The 22,306-nt window shown below is 33.2% G+C and overlaps 1 protein-coding gene across 1 annotated transcript in view; it reads left to right on the plus strand.

Annotated features, from left to right (window-relative positions):
* CFAP47 (cilia and flagella associated protein 47) overlaps positions 1-22,306 on the plus strand; it is a 455,521-nt gene that overhangs the window by 82,269 nt on the left and 350,946 nt on the right. The window contains 3 exon segments of the mRNA XM_063634578.1: positions 610-704; positions 13,768-13,905; positions 19,504-19,620. Of these exon segments, the coding sequence (XP_063490648.1) occupies positions 610-704; positions 13,768-13,905; positions 19,504-19,620 (350 nt within the window).

A 22,306-nucleotide genomic window follows, 5' to 3' on the forward strand; every position in this document is an offset into this window, starting at 1 on the left:
GCTGTGATAGGAACCATATGTCTCACAAAGCTTAAAATATTTACTATCTGGATTCTTACAGAAAGTTTCCTAATCATTGGTTTAGTCATTTGTTATTCATTAAATATTTGTTGAATCCCAATTACAGGCAAGATAGTAGCGTTTGAGTCCATAAAAATAAGTAAGACATCTTACATATCCTCAAAAAGTGAAAAGTAAGTATATCAGTGAGGTAATGGATATGCATTTGTATTATTTACGGACTCTTTGAGGCATCAAAGGAGATCTGACTCTTCCCTGATCAATTTTCACTGGAAAGGGAGTCTCCTAGCTGTTCTGGGACCTAAGATTTAGTTAATTACTTGACCTTGCCCTTTATTACTATTTATATTCATCTGAATATGACTATAACATGCTTCTTGAACTTTGGAGTTATTTTTTAATGAGTTTACTGTCACTGTTTTGCCAGTTGAATGTATATTTGTTCCATGTATAGATATCAATTTTGCTAATTAGAATCTTGGTATTTAGAACAATTCTTTACTGAGCATCTTCGCATAGCCCTGCACAAATATTTTAGAAATTGATTTTTGATTGTTATGAATATATGTACTTTTTTACCTCTTACAGAAGAATTTAAAGACCCTGCATTTCCTTATATATATTCTTTGGAATTAGAGGAAAATACATCTCTGGAATGTAGCAAAACATTTTCTCCCAAAGAAGTAAGTTCAGTTTTCTATTCCTCATATTACTGCAATTATGGGTATTCCTAACCAATAACCTATTAAAGATCACCCAAGATCTATCTGTAGAGGGTTTTTCTTTCTGACTTGTAAGCTTTCCTGGGTATACCTTAATTCAGTAAAACATTGCTGGGGGGTTTGGCTCATGCTGCAGAGTGCCTGAAGAGGAGCAGAGGGCATGTACAGGGGACCTATGATAGTGTGGTCTTTGTTATACTATCTAGAAAATTCAAGATATTACACATTTTGAAGGAGAGGAAAGTTATATTCCAGGCACTTGGTGCTTTGTACTTACATTTGAGTTGTGTATGCTCTGTGAACCACTGTCTGAAATTGTCAAAGACATATTGTGAAGATTTAAGAAGAGTTGCTATGATATTGGCTACTTTTATATTGTACCCCTTGATGTTTAGTGATTTAAAAACAAGAGCAAACAAAAAGACAAAAAACCTATTCTGAAATGTGCCCAGAAGGAAGGGAGACCACTGGTCAGGTTTCAGCAGCCAACTCTGGTAGGCTTTTGCTTCATAGATTTTCTAACAGAAGTGCCCAAGGAGAGAGCTTCTCTCTATGCATGATATGAAAGTGCATATAGCCCTGTAATCTCAGCACTTTGGGAGGCCGAGGCCGGCGGATCACCTGAGGTCAGGAGTTTGAGACCAGCCTGGCCAACATGGCAAAACCCCGTCTCTACTAAAAGTACAAAAATTAGTGTGGTGGCAGGCGCCTGTAATCCCAGCTACTCAGGAGGCTGAGGCAGGAGAATCGCTTGAACCTGGGAGGCAGAGGTTGCAATGAGCCAAGATCGCGCCATTGCACTCCAGCCTGGGCAACGAGAGGGAGATTTCGTCTCAAAAAACCAACCAACCAACCAACCAACCAACCAACCAACAAACAAAAAACTGCATATTGGTGTATCCTTCCAAGCAAGAATCAAACTTCTCTATGGCAATCAGAGTATAAGATTCCTACGTCAAAACTTTTTTTAATACTCCAACATAGCTAGATTGATTCTACTCAATAGGTATAGATTGGAATTAAGAGAAAATAACTAATAACACAATAAAATTGTATTGAATGCTACTAAATACTATCTTTAATAATCTAATTTTTGGTAATGTTATTTTTACTGAGATTAAATTTTATTTCAGGAACAATGTAAGCTGTTATTTGGTTTTCAGGTGGAAAAAATAAAGTTTGAGGATGAGTTTGAATGTTAGAAAATGATAAAGATTAATTTTGCTATTTTGAAGTTCAGTACTTCAGTTGGGATAAGATAATGTTGAATAGAAAAACACCTTTGTCTTGTTCCTGAGAGCATATATCTTATACCTTTAAATATAAGGTTAGCAACAGTTATCTTTTTTAAAAAATTTCCTTTATTAGGTTGAGGAAGTTTCCTTTTATAGTTTATTGAGTATTTTGATTTTGAAAGACCTGGATTTTGTTAATTTTATTATCCACTTTGATGGTCATGTTTTTGTCCTTTATTCTATTAATATAGTATATTGATTGATTTTTTAATGTTAAAACAACCTTGCATTGTGGAATAAATCTCACTAGATCATAAGATATAATTCTTTCTATATATTGCTGAATTCAATTCCCTAGTATTTTGATGAAGGCTTTTGTATCGATACTGGTAAGGAACATTGGTCTATAGTTTGTTAGCCTTATTGTTTTTTTTCTTCTGATTCCTTTGTTTTGAATATCAGGCTAATATTGGCTTCTTAGAATGAATTACAGAGTGGTGTCTCCACTTCTGTTTTGGCAGAATTTGTGAAGGACTGAATTACTTAAATTGGTGTTATATTTCATCATTGAAGTCATCTAGTCCTCAGCATTTTTTTTAAATATTAATTTTAAACTAGGTATTGAAGGAACATACCTCAAAATAATAAGAGCCATCTGTGACAGACCCACAGCCAACATCATACTGAATGGGCAAAAGCTGGAAGTGTGCCCCTTGACAACCAGCAAAGACAGGGATGCTCTCTCTCACTACTCCTATTCAACTTAGTATTGTAAGTCCTGGCCAGAGCAATCAGGCAAGAGAAAAAAATAAGGGCATCTAAATAGGAAGTCAAATTATCCCTGTTTTCAGACGACATAATTCTGTATATAGAAAATCCCATAGTCTCAGCCCAAAAGCTCCTTAAGCTGATAAACAACTTTAGCAAAGCTGCAGGATACAAAATCAGTGTATAAATCACTAGCATTTCTTTTTTTTTTCTTTTTTTTTTTTTTTAGATGGAGTCTCACTCTGTCGCCCAGGTTGGAGTGCAGTGGTGCGATCTCAGCTCACTGCAACCTCCACCTCCCCGATTCAAGTGATTCTCCTGCCTCAGCTTCCCGAGTAGCTGGGAGTACAGGCATGTGCCACCACGCCTGGCTAATTTTTGTATATTTTTTTAGTAGAGATGGGGTTTTGCCATATTAGCCAGGCTGGTCTCGAATTCCTGACCTCAGGTAATCTGCCCACCATGGCCTCCCAAAATGTTAGGATTACAGGTGTGAGCCACTGCACCAGGCCAAAAACCACTAGAATTTTTATACACCAACAACCAAGCCAAGAGCCAAATCAGGAATGCAACTTAATTCACAATTGCTACAAAAGAATAAAATATCTAAGAATATAGCTAACCAGGGACGTATATTTCTTCCCAAAAGAAGGGAAATGTGTATTCATGTCCATACAAAGACTTTTATGTGAATGCTCATAGCAGCATTATTCACAATAGCTTAAAAGTAGAAACAACCCAAATGTCCATCACCTGCTAAATGGATGAACACAATGTGGTATATCCATACACTAGAATATTACTTGGCAGTATAAAGGAACAAATTGCTGATAAGTCCTGCTAGATGAATAAACCACAAAAATGTTATTTTAAGTGAATGCAACTAGATATAAGAGAGTACATTTTGTATGATTCCATTTATGTGAAATTTCCAGAAGAGACAATCTATAGAGTAGATCAATGGTTACCTGGAGTTAGGCAAATTGGCATGAAGAAGCTCTTGGGGTTGATGGAAACATTCTAAAACTTAATTATGGTGATGATTGCACAATTCTATAAATTTACTAAAAACCATTGAATTGTACCCTTTTGGTGAAATATATCTCAATACAGCTGTTAGAAGTGTAAAAAAATTATTAATGTAATCTGTTTGCTGTTATAGGTCTGTATTTATAAAATATTCTGTTTCTTCTTGAGAAATTTCATCTAAGTTACCTAATTTATTGACATACATGTGTTAATGGTGTAATTCTTTTTATTTCTGTAAGGTAGGTAATAATTTAGTTCCTTCTTTCATTCCTGATTTTATAAAATTGTGCCATCTCTCTTTTTATCTTGGTCAGCATATCTAAAGGTTTGTCTGTTTTGATGATATTTTCAAGATCCAACTTTTGGTATTTCTGATTTGCTGTATTATTTTTTGATTATTTCATTTATTTCCACTTTATCCTTTATTATTCATTTTCTTCTGTTTGATTTGATCTTCTATTCTTAAGTGTGAAATGTTAGGGCATTGATTTGAGATATTTCACTTTTTAAATATAGGTTTTACAGCTACATACTTTCCTCTAAATACTGTTTTACATTTACCTCAAAAGTTTTGATATGTTTTATTTTCATTTTTACTCTTCAAAATGTTTTGCAATTTCTCACATAATTTATTTTTCACCTATTAGTTATTTGGTATGTCTTGTTTAATTTTCACATATTTGTGCATTTACCTAGTTTGTTTCTCTTATTGATTTCTAATATAATTCCTTTATAGTTAGAGAACACACTTTAATTCATTTAAATCACATTAAATTTATTGCAGCTTGTTTCATGACACTCTGTAGGTTATTTAACTATGTTGCAGTAAGTCTAAAACAACTAATGATTACATCTGGATGTGTATGTGTATGTTTGTGTGTGTGTACAAGGGTGCAATGGTGAAATGAGTGGAATGTTCATTATTTTAAAAATAAACTTTGTAAGAGTATTTTTTCAAACATGTATTCTTATTATTCTGATTTTTAAAAACCCTCTAAATAAAAAGAAACTAAGTAATTCTTTTCTCACAAGTTAATATTCTGATAAATTAAGGTATGTCATTCACCTATATAATGTTTATATCTCACATGTACATAGAAGTATGGAGACATACACACACACACACACACGCACACATGCACGCACGCACACACACACTTTCAACAAGAAAAAACCTAAATGTTCTGCAGTAATTTATAGGTTTTTAAAATTATGTTAAGGCCAAGTTTATATATTATTCTAATAAGTCTATATTGTGATTTTATATTTTCATATAATTGAAATGTATATAAAACATTTTACTTAAGGATCATTGAAAATTAGAAAAATCTATAATGCAATTTAAGTATCTTACATGACTTTTTTGGAGAATGTATTATATATAATATATTTAGACAATAGTTTACTAACACTGTCAGCAATTTAAAAAGTCTAAGTATTTCTGAATGTTTAGGATTCTAGAAATTGATTATAAAATTAAAATTAATTATATATATTTAAATTTCTGTGGAGTGCCACACTTTGCTTAGATTGTGAATCATTCTGCGTTAACTGGGTATTTTAAAAGAAGATTTACTTAGTGTATTGGAGTGTAATTCACTTCAACAATGAGAAGAACATATAAAATCCTGCAGAGACAGCACACCCTTTGAGAATTTGTTCTATAAATCTGTGCCAGTAAGGCAGATTGATTATCTGGTTTCCAGTCATTTCAAATGTCCTTCACTATATTTATTGCTAGGTATAAGTTGTCTATCTTTGTGCATGTGTCAAAATGTAAATAGCAAATTGATGCTCTCTTGGTTGACCTATGTAGCAGGAAAATATGAAATCAACAATACATGATTGATTTATTGTTAGTTGTAAACCTTCCTTTCCTACACAGCACCAGGTTTGAGCACAACCTGAAGTGCTAGTAGTCAATTGCAGTTGTATTTGGCATTTTCAAATGGATTTGTTTATTTTATGTAAGTCACTCAAGCTCCTCCTTTTCTTGTGGGCTACTAACGTGTCTTCTTGGCCAATATATAGAATTGTGCTTCCTGTATGGTAGTCACTACCTACATGTGGCTATTTGAATTAAAGCTTAAATTTATTAAAATTAAGCCCAACAGAAATGTTGTTTCTTTATCACAATACCTACATTTCACATTCTGTAGATTCACACGCGGCTATTGTACAATGCAGAGCATTTTCTTCATGACAGAGTTTCACTGGACAGCACTAGTATAGATCTTTTCCTATTATTACTCTTATTTTTCCTGCTGCTATGACCCAGGTTCTGCCCTGAAGCACAGGCTGGTTCATCTTCAGTGACTTAGTTACTCTGCAGCTCTTTGCACCTTTCATCTTTGTTGCTCTGTATTTTCCCTGCAGTTTTTGAATGTGAGGGAGAATTGTTCATGCTTTTTATTTTTCCCACTAGCCTTGATCTGCGATTTAAGGATATGCAGAACCTTGGGTAAACCTTTCATAATGGTTATTCTAGATTTACAATCATTCTTACAGGAAGCTAAGAATAATTCTTCAAGGATTAAAGGAAAGGACATTTGAATGACACCTGCTCCTTTTCAATTCATAAACGTGTCTGTCTACCAACACTGGACTGGGTACTGAAATCTGACTTCATTAGAATATCCTTTTCAATTTGAGGTATTCCTGTCTTTGAATGAAAACATCTGGGAAATCACTTAAAATAGCACACATCACAAAACGTTCAAAGTTTTCCTTCCTCATTGAATACCTCAGTGATTTTATAATGATAGGGCTCGTCTTTTCTTTCAATGTGTCACTTAGTTTCTGTGTAAAAGATAAGTCTTGTATTCTTGCAGTTTTGTTGAAGGGAGAAGACTTCCATGGGCGAAGGAATCATGGAACCTCCTAATTTGGCATTCTGTGTAATTATAGACCTACTTTGGATAAAAACATATTTTATGCAAATTGTGTGTGAAGATGTCAGTTCAGAGAAGACAAGTCCAGTATGACTTTTCACCTATACATACTTGATAATCAGAGAAGGCAGGGATTAACCCTTAGCCTTGTGAATTCACCACACAGTTTTAGAAAAATTGTATGTCTCAGGAGGGAGAAAGGCTTCATACTTAAAAGAGACAGTTAAGGGCTGAGATGAGTACATTGAATTATCTCGATAATTACCAACAGTCATTACCATTGACAGTCACCAACAATCATCAACAAAGGCAGCATCAGACATTTTAAAATAGAGCCCTCAATCTGGTCCTGTGTTAAACCTATCCCATAACTTCAGCTTTCCACTCCTATCATCCCTAACTTTGGGACCCAGCACTAGACTCGAAGACAGACAGTGAAGACTCAAGCCCCAGTAACTGTCGACTCAATTCATCATGACTCAGATTCCTCTTTATTTCAGTCATTGTCCAAAATTGGAGCATCCTGTGAATAGCTTCTCTTCCCTGTCAGCTCTGATTCCCCTCACACTTAGCTTCCCTTCCCTTTTTCTCTGCCCTCTAGTGTCCCTACGCTTCTATAAGTCCTCTGTATTTTTCTGGGCTTCCTTTTTCTTCATGATTTCTTCTTATTGGGAACCTGACTATCTCAATAGCACTGTTTTTTTAAATAGCATTTCCTATGAATCTTGCTGTGGGTCTAGAAGTGATCCTTTCTGGAGGCCTTGTTCCCTGGGGTGATTTTTCTAGAGGATCCTTATCTGTTGAAAATGCCTGCTTCTGGCTGGGTGTGGTGGCTCATGCCTGTAATCCTAGCACTTTGGGAGGTCGAGGTGGGCAGATTACCTGAGGTCAGGAGTTTGAGACTAGCCTGGCCAACGTGGTGAAACCCTGTCTCTACTAAAAATACAAAAAATAGCCGGGCATGGTGATGCTCACCTGTAATCTCAGCTACTAGGGAGGCTGAGGCAGGAGAATCACTTGAATCCAGGAGGAGGAGGCTGCAGTGAGCCGAGATCACACCACTTCACTCCAGTCTGAGCGACAGACTGAGACTGTCTCAAAATAAATAAATAAATAAATAAATAATTTTAAAAAGCCTGCTTCTTTGAACTTTGTATTGTGTGAGTTTACCAGTTCCCATCTGTGAAATCTCTGGTGAGTAGTCTCTTGTGAATAGTCATCTCCAGACATGCTCCTGGTCACTGCCAGCCAGACTCATAGTATATCCGGTACCCTACTCATCTCATTTTCTGAGTGATTTCAGTATCCACATGGAGGTTTATCCAGAACCCTGGCCTCACACTTCCTTTTTCTTCACATTTCTATTGATGTGGAAGAAACTAAGTGACACATTGAAAGAAAAGACGAGTCCTATCATTGTAATTTTCCTTTTCTTCACATTTCCAGTCCCCTCAGCTTCTGTTAAAGACTAATGTCCATCCAGCAATCAGATGAAGATGACAGTTTGGGAAACATACTCTTTGGCAGCATTTGACTTTAAAATATGAGTCCATATTATTAATATATAAAAAAGCCTTAAAAATAAAATAATAGCCTAAAATAATAGTAATATTATAAAATGTATGATATTAATAATCAAATTAAGAAAAAAAGCAGATGAACCAGAAGTGGAAAAATAAAAATGAGACACAAAATATAACCAGCTGCTAATGATTAAATGCTAAGATTCCAGGGAAATAAGATCAAGCAAAGTTGTTACTGTTTTTTTCTTATCTATGAAATATCAAAACAGGTTGTATTTGAATATGAAATACTACATCTTTATGCAATTTATTCCTTGATGTCTGCATGCTAGTGCCACTGCAGAAATAGATTATCATGGGAATGAGTTGCTTGCTGTTTTGACAAAAGAGTTGAAACCTCCAGGAAAATAACGTATGAGCAGTATTTTAGGCTTCTGTAATTTGGTTATAAGAATGGACTGTACATAAGATTCTATGACAGAAAATGGAATTGGCAGTGGTATGGCCAGTTAAAGTTAAATAAAAATAGAAACCCAAGTGTTTTGCCTATTAGGGCAATATGAATGACTGGAGCTGAACATATGCACTTTATAATATTCAGCTCCTCCTCATTTTATTTAAAACTGTTTAGGTTGTCAGCACTGAGTTTATGAGTATAGCACAGCACTAGATATATGTACCTTTGAACCCATCAATGCTTGTTGTCATGATCTTGGAGGTTTTGGCATGTGAGAAGTACTATTATTCTTCCCTTTTCACATTTAAAATATTCACATTCTTGCCTGTTTTCTACCTCCCACCTCTAGAAGTTTACCAAGGTACCATGGAGTAACAGGGTTGACCATCTTAATATTTTTTAAACATAAATAATGTAAGGTTTTGGTAAAAAAAAAATCAACACAAAGTTTAAAAACATGTCATTAGAAAAAAATGAATTTTTATTTTAAATTATCTGTAATGTAACTTGAAATGCAATAAGAATTTTCTCATACATATGTAAATATTTTAGCATTGATATTACTTCCATAGCGTTTTCAGCTTTAGTATAGATCAATTTTATTTTTATCAATTTAAATTTCTAATAAATTATGTAATTTATAATTTTATTTTCAAAATTGAGATTTGGATCTAGAGTGATAATAATGGTATTCTCTTTGAATTAACCCTTTTTTATATGGTTGATAGTAATGTCTAAATCTCATTTTTTATTTTAGTTATTTATGTCTCCTCTCATTTGTTTACTGTCAGACTAGTTTAAAGTTTTGTCTTTTCTTTTTTTTTTTTTTTTTGAGACAGATTGTTGCTCTGTTGCCCAGGCTGGAGTGCAGTGGCATGATCTCGGCTCACTGCAAGCTCTGCCTCCCAGGTTCATGCCATTCTCCTGCCTCAGCCTCTCGAGTAGCTGGGACTACAGGCACCCACCACCTCGCCCAGCTAATTTTTTGTATTTTTAGTAGAGACAGGGTTTCACTGTGTTAGCCAGGATGGTCTCGATCTCCTGACCTCATGATCCGCCCGTCTCAGCCTCCCAAAATGTTTTGTCATTTTAAAAATATTTTTAAACAACCAACTTTTTGTTTTATTGATTGTTATGATTCCTCTGTTGATATTCTCCTTTTGTGTATACATTATTTTCATGATATTCTTTTGTTCTTTTCTGTGGTTTCCTTTAGTTCTATGAACATATTTAAGACAGTGGCTTTAAAGTCTTTTTCTAATAAGTCCTATGGCTGGGATTTCTTCATAATCTTTGTTTTATTTTGTTTTTGGTTATTGAAAACTGGACATTTGAATATTATAATATGGTAACTCTGTACATCAGATTATCCTCCTTTGCCTGGGTTTACTCTTCTTATTGAAGGCTGTAGTCATCCATTTGTTTATTGACTTTTCAAAACTATTATTGCTAAGAATACATTCTTTGCTATGCATGGTCACCGAAGTGTCTCTTCCTTTAGCTGGTGTTGAGTAGTGTTTTGAGATATATTTCCTTGACTGCCAGGAACTAAAATAATCAGAAACATAAACAAAAACACCTGTCATAGTCTTTTTGGATAGGGTGTCCTGAGGCACTTCTTCAGCAGTTAGTGAGGTTGTTTACAACAATTTCTTAGTTTTTATTTACCGCTTGCACTTAGCCTAGAGTCAGACAAAGATGAAAGTTTAGCATCTTCTCAGGTATTTTCTGAGCACATGTCCTACTCTGAGTATCCTTGATGCTTTCTAAATTCTCCAGGGCACTTTTAAATGCCTTAATTTCTCCAAAAGCTCCCCTACTTTTATTTCCAGCCTTTAGGTAGTATTTGCATGTCTCAACAGTAAAATTCTGTCAGGTTGCTTTGGGTTTTTTGTTTATCTTACAATATTTTTGAACAATTTCACTGCTTTTCTGCCTTGAGTGAGTTCAAAGATAGGCAAAACATGGCAAGCACCTTGCATCAGTCCTTCATGTACCCCCAAGAAGGTTAGAAGAGACAAACACAATAATTTCTGAATGAAGTCTGTTCTGTTTCATCAAAAACCAGGTACCTTTGTTTAAGTTCCTTGTAGATTGTGGGTATTAGACCTTTGTCAGATGGGTAGATTGCAAAAATTTTCTCCCATATTGTAGGTTGCCTGTTCACTCTGATGCTAGTTTCTTTTGCTGTGCAGAAGATCTCTAATTTAATTAGATCCCATTTATCAATTTTGGCTTTTGTTGCAACTGCTTTTGGTGTTTTAGTCATGAAGTCTTTGCCCATGCCTATGTCTCGAATGGTATTGCCTAGGTTTTCTTCTAGGGTTTTTATGGTTTTGGGTTTTACATTTAAGGTTTTAATCCATCAAAAGATATGAACAGACACTTAAGACATTTATGTGGCCAGCAAGCATTAAAAAAACCTCATCATCACTGGTTATTAGAGAAATGCAAATCAAAACTACAATGAGATACTATCTGACGCCAGTCAGAATGGCAATTATTAAAAAGTCAGGAAACAGTAGATGCTGGTGAGGCTGTGGAGAAATAGGAATGCTTTTACACTGTTGGTGGGAGTGTAAATTAGTTCAACCATTGTGGAAGACAGTGTGACCATTTCTCAAGGATCTAGAACCAGAAATACCATTTGACCCAGCAATTCCATTACTGGGCATATACCCAAAGGATTGTAAATCTTTCTACTATAAAGACACATGTACACGTATGTTTATTGCAGCACTATTTACAATAGCAAAGACTCAGAACCAACCCAAATGCCCATGAATGATAGACTGGATAAAGAAAACGTGACACATATAAACCATGGAATACTATGCAGCCATAAAAAAGAATGAGAGCATGCCCTTTGCAGGGACATGGATGAAGCTGGAAGCCATCATCCTCAGCAAACTAACACAGTAACAGAAAAAAAACAGCACATGTTCTCACTCATAAGTGGGAGTTGAACAATGAGAACACATGGACACAGGGAGGGGAACAACACAGTGGGGCCTGTTGGTGGTTGGAGGGCATGGGGGGGGAGAACATTAGGACAAATACCTAATGCATGCGGGGCTTAAAACCTAGATGATGGGTTGTTAGGTGCAGCAAACCACCATGGCACACGTATACCTATGTAACAAACCTGCACATTCTGCACATGTATCCCGGAACTTAAAAAATTAAATTAAGTTAAAAAAATAAAGAAAACAGGTACCAGGGTCTTGCACTGGGGAATGAAGGCTGCTAGCCTCAAGACAACTGCTGAGTCAGAGGGAGTGGAACAAGGGCAAGTAAAAGTGCCACAAAGCTTTCCTACTATTTTTAAGTTGTCTTTTTTCTTGATTCGGTATTCACTAGATTGCTGTAAACTTTTGACTTTTTGCCATTTCTGACAACATGGTTCCTGACAGTTTTTACGTGTTTTTGATGTTTCTGTGGGGCCATGGACATTTGGAGCTGCTTGTTTACCATTTGGCTGAAGCCAACCTTTTTAGTTTTGATGCAACCCCCAAACATGAAGATCGACTGTTTCTTTTCTCTTTGATGCAGACTCTGTGTTTTCATCTAGACTGGACCACATATTCTTTTTTTCAAAATGAGGGGCTAGCACTATATAATTGCAAATATATTTTGTAGCTCTGAGTGTTAATTGTTTTATGATTCACCTGCCTAGGTGCCGATATTGCCAGTCCATTTTGGGTTTTGAATCCAGATGTATAAAAATCAGAGCCAAGGAATTCGCTTTAACTTTTTAAAAAATGTGCATACACTAAAAGTCTCTTTCTGATATATGAACAATTAACAAATGTATACAATTGGGCAAAAAATACCAAAATCAATATAGAGAACAGTTGCATCACCTTCTGTACATTTTTCTTGTGCGTATTACTATAGGCTGTGAAGGGTACTAGGTGAATGAGGGAGAGGTATCGATGGTTAATGGGTACAAAAACATAGTTAAAAAGAATGAATTAAGACCTAGTATTCATCCTCTCCTCCACCTCCAGTCCATGGCAAACACTAATCTGAATTTGACCTCATAATTTTGCCTTTTATAGAATGCCATATAAGTGAAATCATAAGGTATTCATAAGGTAATCATGAGGTTTTCAGTCTGACTTCTCTCACTTAGCATAATACATTTGAAATTCATCCACATTATTGTATGCAACCCTAGTTCATTCTTTTATTGTTGAAAAGTAAGTTTGTTATTCATTCACCATTTGGAGAGCATTTGGATTATTTTCAGTTTTTGGCAATAATGAATAAGTTGTATGAATAAGTTTCACTTCTCTTGGGTAAACACCCAAATTTGGGAGTCTTGAGCTTTCTGTAAAATATATAGTTAACTTTCTAATAATGAAGAAACTTGTTTTTCAAAGTAACTATAAAATTTTGCATTCTCATCAGCAATGTATGTGTTTTACGTGTTCACATGTTATTTTTGTTTAAGCAATTGTGATAGGTGTGAAGTGATATCTCATATGGTTTCAATTTGCATTTCCTTAATATGAAACATCTTTCCATGTGCTAATGTGTAATTTGTATAGCTTCTTTTCTGAAGTGTCTTTTCAATTATTTCACCAACTTTTTTCATTAGTTCATTTTCTTAAATTGAACTTTGAGTGTTCTTTATGTACTTTGGATACAAGATAGATTTTTTGTGAGAAATGGGTTTTTGACATACTTTTATTTTCTTAATAATGTCTTTTAAAATAACAGATTAAACAATTGATACTGTACAATTTAATTGCTTTTTAATAGATGGTTTAATGGGTGGTTGCTTTTGTATTTAAGAATCTTTGCTTACCCAAGGATTACAAGGATTTTTTTTCCTATAATTTCTTCCTAAATATTTACCGCTTTGGATTTTATATTTAAAATCTGGCTCATTCTGATGAATAAGAATTATTTTAAAAATTAATTTTTAATTTTTTCGAATTGTTTTTGAACTCATTAAAAATGAACCATCTTTTGTTAAAAAAATGTAGTTCAATGTCGCAAGATAATTTTGTTTTTTAAAACTGCTTTTTAAAAACTGCTGTTTGGCTAAATAAATAGTATCCCATATTTCTCAAAGCAAAAATTAACAAGTATAATGTATTTTTTTTCTATCAGGTGACAGTAGTTGAATTTATCATTGAAGTTCAGATTAATTTGTCTTCAAAGCTCTACACTAAATATTTGTCCAGTTCTCCTTTGAATCCAAAAACAGTACTACTTATCCGACCATGTTAACGTTCAAGCTACTGGTATGTAATATAAAATAATCAATTGGTGTGGGTAGGCCAAAGATTTACACTTAAGTGTCTAAAAGATAAAAAATAGAATATGCTATTTATTTTTCATAAATGGAAATATTAGAAAATAAAATTTTAAGAGGATTCCTTTGTGTGTCACTTAAATTGAGTCTATGAGATTTGAATGTTGATAAACAGCACAGATATAATATCTGGCAAGCAACTTGCTAAAAAAAGAGAATAGAATTAAAATCAGGCCAATTTAGTACATTATTGTGTGGTCAATTTTAAATAATCAAGACAAAATATAAGTCATTAAAGTATTACAAAATGCATTTAATATAAAATAAAATAATAAGAATTTTGTTTAAGAACTTATCTCTATTCCAAAGGGATGGGTTACTAAAAGACTAAGTACATGAAAAGAAGAAGTATTTTACAAATTTGAAAGTTTTGCTGAATATTTACTCATTTTCTTCAAATATTAAAAGATAAAAACTGATGTACCCTGCAAATTACATTTTTGCAAGTTGGCTTTGCTTTCAATTATATATGTGTATTTTTCATGAAAAGAAAAGAAGTCTATATTTTGTTTTTATAGTTCTGATATTAAGTTAAATTGTCATTAATTATAAAATAGTAGAGAGTATCATATCAGTTAATAATTGCATTTGGTAACTAGTAAGAGAGGTCTCACAAAAATAGCATGCACATGATAAAAATATTTCACTCTCATTTAAAATCCAGAATTAGGAATTCCACAGCTGATATGGAGGCTCAATGAAGTTAAAGTTTTTCCCTTTGAATTAAGAATTTCTTTTGGAAAGTAATCATAATCTAATATTGCTTCCTGAATTAGGTAGATAAGCTTTCAAAACATTTACTTGTTTGAAAATCAAAAATTAAGATAGCATTGTTAAAGGAAATTGGAAAATGTAGAAACAAAAATATCTGAAATTCAAATATTTAAAGTGTTCTTAATATTTTGATATCTTTTTTGTTCTATACATCGCTTTTGTTAATGTATTTTTTAATATGCTTGTGATCTTACTGCTTATTCTAAGTTGAAACCAGCTCTGTTTCATTTTATTTTTTAGTTTTTAATTTTTGGGGGCACATAGTAGGTATATATCTTTGTGGGGTACATGAGATGTTTTGATACTGGCATGCAATGGGTAATAATCACATCATGGAATATGGGATATCCATCCCATCAAGCATTTATTTTTTGTGTTACAAACAATTCAGTGATACTCTTTTGGTTATTTTAAAGTGTATAATTAAATCATTGTTGACTGTAGTCACCTTGTTGTGCTAGCTAATACTGTCTTATTCATTCTTTCTAATTATGCCTTTGTACCCATTAACCATCCCCTCATCCTGCCCCTCATCCACCTACTACCCTTCACAGCCTATAGTAACCATCCTTCTACTCTCTGTCTCCATGAGTTCAATCATTTTCATTTGTAGATCCCACAAATAAGTGAGAACATGTGATGTTTGTCTTTCTGTGCTTGGCTTATTTCATTTTACATAATGACCTCCAGTTCCATTCATATTGTTGCTAATGACAGGATCTCCTTCTTTTTATGGATAAATAGTACTCCATTATGTATCTGTACCACATTTTCTTTATCCAGTAATCTGTTGATAGAACCTTAGGTTGCTTTCTAATTTGGCTATCGTGAACAATGCTGCAACAAGCATGTGAGGGCAGATATCTCTTTGATATACTGATTTCCTTTCTTTTGGGTATATAACAGTGGGATTGCTGGATCTTATGCTAGTCTTTTTTTTTTTTTTTGAGGAAACTTCAAACTTTTTTTTATTAATATATAAAAAAGCCTTAAAAATACATTCCACTTTCATCCATGTTGCTGCAAAATACATGATTTCATTCTTTTTTATGGCTGAGTACTATTCCATGGTGTGTGTGTGTGTGTGTGTGTGTGTGCGCGCGCATGCACGTGTGCATATGTGTGTATCACATTTGCTTTATCCAGTATGTGCAGATGTCTTTCTGATGTCATGATTTCTTTCTTTTTGGTTTATGCCTAGTAGTGGGATAGCTAGATCAAATGGTAGTGCAATTTTTAGTTCTTTGGGAAATCTCCACACTATTTCCATAAATGTTGTACTAACTTATATTCCCATCAACAGTACATAAGTGTTCACTTTTTTTCCATAGCCTCACTAACATCTGTTGTTTTTTTAGTTTTTAATAATAGCCTTTCTGACTAGTGTAAGATAGTGTCTTATTGTGGTTTTAATTTGCACCTCGCTGATAATTAGTGATGCTGAAATGTTTTTCATGTTTGTTGGCTGCATGTTTGTCTTTTTTTGAGAAGTTTCTGTTCATGTCTTTTGCCCACTTTTTAATGGGGTTATTTGTTTTGTTCTTCTTGATTTATTTAAGTTCCTTACAGATTCTGGATGTTAGTCCTTTGTCAGATGCATAGTTAATAATTTTTCCCATTTGGTATGTTGTCTGTTTACTCTTTTTTTTGTTTTTTTGCTGTGCAGAGGCTTTGTAGTTTCAATAAGTCCCATTTGTTCATTTTTATTTTTGTTGTTTTTGATTTTGAGGACTTGGTCATGAATTCTTTGCCTAGGTCAATGTCCAGAAGAGGTTTTTCTATGTTTTCTTCTAGGATCATTATAGATTATGGTTTTATATTTAGGTCTTTAATCCATTTTTAATTAATTTTTGTATATGGTGAGAGGTATGGGTCCAGTTTCATTATTCTGATATGAATTTTAGGATTGTTTTTTCTAATTCTGTGAAAAATGACATTGGTACTTTAATAGAAATTGTGTTGAATCTCTAGATTGCTTTGGGCAGTATGGCCATTTAATGATAATTGATTCTTCTAATCCGTGAGCATTAACTGTTTTCCCATTTGTTGTGTCATCTGTGATTTCTTTCATCAGTGTTTTGTAGCTCTCCTTATAGATATCTTTCACTTCCTTGGTTAGTATTTTATTTATTTTTTAAGCTGTCGTGAATGAGATTGCTGTCATTATTTGATCCTCAGCTAGGTTTTTGTTTGTATATAGAAATACTACTGATTTTATATGTTAATTTTGTATGCTGAATCTTTACAGAATTCATTGATCAAATCTCAGAGGTTTTTGGCAGAGTCTTTAAAGATTTCTAAATGTAAGATTTTATCAATGAGCAGGGATAGTTTGACTTCCTCTTTTTCAGTTTGGGTGCCTTTTATTTATTTATTTTTTTCTCTTGCTTCGTTGCTCTGGTGAGGACTCCAGTACTATGTGGAATAGGAGTGTGAAAGCTGGCATCCTTGTCTTGTTCCATTTCTTACAGGAAATAGTTTTAGGAGGATTGGTATAATTCCTTGTATGTTTGGTAGAATTCAGCTATGAATTCACTGGTCCTGGGCTCTTTCGGGTGGTAGATTCTTTTTTTATTACTAATTCAATCTCATTACTCATTATTAGTCTGTTCAGGAGTTTTAATTCTTCCTGGTTCAATCTTAGAGGTTGTATGTTTCCAGGAATTTGTCCATTTCCTCTAGATTTTCTAGTTTGTGAGTGTACAGTTGTTCATAATAGTCTCTGATGATCTTTTGCATGTCTGTCATTAGTTGCAATGTCTCTGTTTTCATATCTGATTGTGTCTATTTGAATCTTCTCTCTTCTTGGTTAGTCTAGCTGGTATAATAGCTTATCCATTTTTTAAACACTTTCTGAGAACCAGCTTTTCTTTTTGTTAATCATTTTTGTTGTTTTTTGGTTTCTATTTTGTTTAGCTCTGCTCTGATCTTTATTTCTTTTCTTCTGCTAATTTTGGCTTTGGTTTGTTCTTGTTTGCCTAGTTCCTTAAGGTGCGACATTAGATTGTTAATTTGTGATCTTTCTTCTTTTATGATGTAGGCACTTAATGCTGCAAACTTCCCTCTTAGCACTGCTTTTGCTATATCCCACAGGTTTTGATCTTTACTATTGTGTTACATTTTTGTGTTCTTTCAAATGGGGAACTCATGTCCTTTAGTTCTACAAAGCGTTCCTAAATTATTTCCTTGAAAATTTTCTATCATCGTTTTCTATATTCTGAGATTACTATTGGTTGGATTTTATACTTTATGGATTATGTCATATATGTGTATATATATGCATATATATTTATTTATTATCTTAGGCAGTCTCTCTTATTGCCATTTTCCTCATCTTTTTAATTGTATTTCCCAATGTTTTTCTTACTTGACTTTTCTAAATCTTAAAATATTATTTTGGCAGTTTTAAACTGCAAGAGTTCTTAGTATTTACTAATTATTTATTTATAGCCTGTTATTTTTGGAAACTAATAACTTTTATTTCTAATTATAATATGATTTCATTGACTTTTTTCTGTTGACTACATTTTCACTATTTTTACTGAATTATTTCTTCCTTTATGTCTCTCTTTTATGTTGAATAGTTCTTTAATATCTATTGATCCTTGCCTGTTCGCTCATGTTTATTAATACTTCTCAAAAGGCTGGCTTTATCATTAAATATTATATCACTGTCTGGCAATCAGGATACTAATGAATGTTTTAATTTTAGGAAGTATGTCTGGGAAATTAGTCTGTGATCTTTAATCTTAGGTGGTTTGGTTTCTTCAGAAAATGATTTTATAAAAATTTGTGACAGGCAGAGTATAACTTATTTGTTTTAATGAAATAAGGCTCTCTAAATGGTGAAGTAATATGCCAAAACAATGCTTTGTTTTTAAAGTTATAGTCAACATATTATTTTCACTGGTTATTCCTAGTTGCCAATTTGTAAATGGAAAGACAATATTACATGTGCCACTTTTTCTATATCTGCGGTAACATTGTTTCTTTTAGGATTTCACATGACAGGTTTTGGGAGTAACACAAGGATGAACACTGTCCACAACTTTCTCCTATCCCACGTGTCCTAGCCCCCTGTCAAATCATCCATTTATTCCAGTGGCATAATGAAAACACGTGTAAGATACATACATTTTTAGGATCAGAAATTGTTTTTATTTACTTATTTTTTCAAAAGCTGGTGATACCCTTTAGTTTTCATTAAGAATTACAAATGTCTTAGAGGTAAGTTTCAAGAAGTGTAGGTTTTTTCCAGTAGATTATAATATCTTCTCTAATGTAGTGAGTATTTTTACAGATACCCCTTTTCTTAATCTTCCATAGAATAGCCATTTACTGCCAGAGTTTTCTTATTTTATCTAGGAAATGTTACATGCTATGCCAGCTATATATTTTCTCTGTATTCCAATAAATTTTCCTTCTGTATTTGTGTTCACTTCTGTGTTGTTCAAACTCTAGTGTGGAGATCATTTTAGCTCTGTTTACTTTTTTCTTAGCTCAGTATCATCCTTTTTATTATCTCAAGGATAATTTTCCTATTTTACTTATAATTCATTACCATTTAAAAAATTCCACAAAAGGGTACTTTGTTAATTCAATAAACCAAGATATTTTAGAAATGTTTTTAAATGTTATTTTCTTTTCTGGTTGGGAATATAAAAATATATAGAAACAAATCTTATTTTCTTATTGTTTAATGTTTTAAAGTATACTAAGAAGTACCTATGGGCTTATATCTGTTGACATTTTATCAGTATATTTATGTTCCTCTCACAGCATTGCAATCACCATTGAACTTATCTAGTACTAAGTTTGTATTTGAAATCCCTTTACATGAGATGAACCCTAATAACAAGGTCACAAAAACTCAGGTATGTATAAAGAAGTGATACAGTTTACAATTATTTTCATGATTATGAATTTTAGTTTAAGTCGATTATTCATAAGCATGAGTGATATGAACTATTCCCTTATGATTAATTTCTCCCCAATTGTTTATGCCATTTGGAGCAAGAATACTGGCATTTTTAGAAAACTTACATATAAAATTTCTCAAGAGTAATTTTCAAAATATACAAATACATATACAGCTATTTATAAATACATATATGCATATAATTAATAAGAATATTAAAATAATAATAATATGATTAAATTATTCAATTCTCCTTATACAAATGGAAGCTATGATTTAAATTAATATGAAATATATTCCATAGATAAAAGAAAATGTGCTAGGAGGCAATAATAAATCTGAATAATAATAATAATAATAAAGTAGCTTCTATATTAAGTTACTATTTTTTCTTACAGGATATCTCTGCCTCTTCTAATTAGGAAGGAAAACAGAGAGACATGCATAAAAAAGAAGCTCAGCACACATTATAGAAATTTGTATTTGCACTGCTCCTTTTTGTCTTATATATTGCTATACCTGTAACCAATTTTGAACCTTTATAGCACTGAAGAAAAATTATATGGAAAGAATATTTAGCATTGCATTAATAAAAAAATAGCAGAGTGCTATATACAATTATAGTTAGAGATCAATAAATGATCTACTGAAATTAAAATGTGACTGTTTAGAGTATCAAAAGTCAAGAAAACTACTTCGAATAGAACTTCAAGGATACAAAGACCTTATGTGTGGGGCTAGAAAGGCAACTTTAATTAACTGAATTTAATGGATTTCAGATAAAAACAATACCTTCATAAATGTGAGATTATTTTATATCGTTGAAATTTTATTCAATCGACATAAGCAAAGAAGATCTAGACACCAATAGCATTCTCTCTTTTGAGGAGAAAGAGGGACATTGGCCCCATGGAGAAAAAAAAATGTAACTCTAATCTTCTACTTAAACTTCCCATGAATGATATTTGCAGTCATAATATATAAGATATATGGTACAGAGAAGACTTAATATGTTTATGGAAGATTAATTTGACAGAAGGTTTAAGGATTTTGGAATAAAGAAATAAAATTCATTTTACATAGTGGGTAATTAAAGGGTATTGTCTAAAGTATAGAGAAAAAGAAAAACAAGAGATATATATATTTTGCTTAAAATTACCAAGTTGACTAATGGAAGAATTTTTAAAAATATGAATATCCGAAAATAGGAAGTGGAGTGAGGAGTATAGGTAGTACCAATGAGCTGAGTCTTCATCTTTCCTAGTGGGCAGTCAAAAGACAATATCTGAAGCTGATAAACCATAAAATACTCATGCTGCAGGCAGATAATAGCCCCAAAGATGCTTAAGTATTAATCTCCATAATTTGTGAATACATGACCTTAATATCACAAAAGATACTTTGCTGATGTAATTATGGTAAAGGACTTGGAGAAGGGAAGATTTTCCTGAATTATCTAGGTGGCCCCAATCTAATAACATGAGTGGTTAAAAGCAGAGAACCTTTTCTAACTGTGCTCAGAGGGAGATGTGATGACAGAAGGGTCGGAGTGATGCAGTGTTCAACATAGAGGAAGAAGGCCACCAACTGAGGAATGCGGCTGGCCTCTAGAAACTAGAAAAGGCAATGAAATGGGCTCTTCCCTAGAGCTTTCAGAAAGGAACACAGTTCCTGCTAACACGTTGATCTTAGCCAAATGATATTTGCATTGGACTTCTAATCTACAGAACTGTGATATATAATAATATATTTGTGTTTCCTTAAGTCCCTATGTTTGTGGTAATCTGTTATGGCAGCAATAGAAAACTAACATAAGCCATATTGGCGTCACATTTAGATAAAAACTCTGGAAACCATCATTCTCAGTAAACTATCGCAAGGACAAAAAACCAAACACCACGTGTTCTCACTCATAGGTGGGAATTGAGCAATGAGAACACATGGACACAGGAAGGGGAACATCACACTCCAGGGACTGTTGTGGGGTGGGAGGAGGGGGGAGGGACAGCATTAGGAGATATACCTAATGCTAAATGACGAGTTAATGGGTGCAGCACACCAACATGGCACATGGATACATATGTAACAAACCTGCACATTGTGTACATGTACCTTAAAACTTAAAGTATAAAAAAAAAAATCACAATTGGCTAAAATTGGTTGCTTCTGGGAAGCAGAACTTTTGATGAAGAGGAATTTGGTGGGACAACTGCTTTTAAACAAGCATTTTCAACTTTTTGTGTAAGCTGCATACATACATCATTTTGACAAAAATATAAAGAAAAAATAACACTAAACATACTGAACAAATTAACCAATATTTCTTCAGAGATAACTGTATCAGTTCATTTCTCAGAATTATGAGATATAGAAGGTAGATAGTATTTTGGAAGTATAATAACTTTTCCTCATTTTAAAATGACAAAAATTAAGCTTCAAATGGCTGGTATGATTTTGTGCTCACTTTCTGTATTGAAACATGTTGTTTTCTTTAGAATGTGTAAATTAGCCTTTTATAGTTAGGATATACCAATATTAGGGCTAAATAGATGCTTGAGTACTTCAAGGCTTGGGAAAAAAATTGGCTCATTGTTTATCCTATATGTTTTAAATCAATCATGCTTTAGAAAGAAATGAGGTAT

Source organism: Symphalangus syndactylus, chromosome X (assembly GCF_028878055.3).
Source record: "Symphalangus syndactylus isolate Jambi chromosome X, NHGRI_mSymSyn1-v2.1_pri, whole genome shotgun sequence".
Classification (NCBI taxonomy): Eukaryota; Metazoa; Chordata; class Mammalia; order Primates; family Hylobatidae; genus Symphalangus; species Symphalangus syndactylus.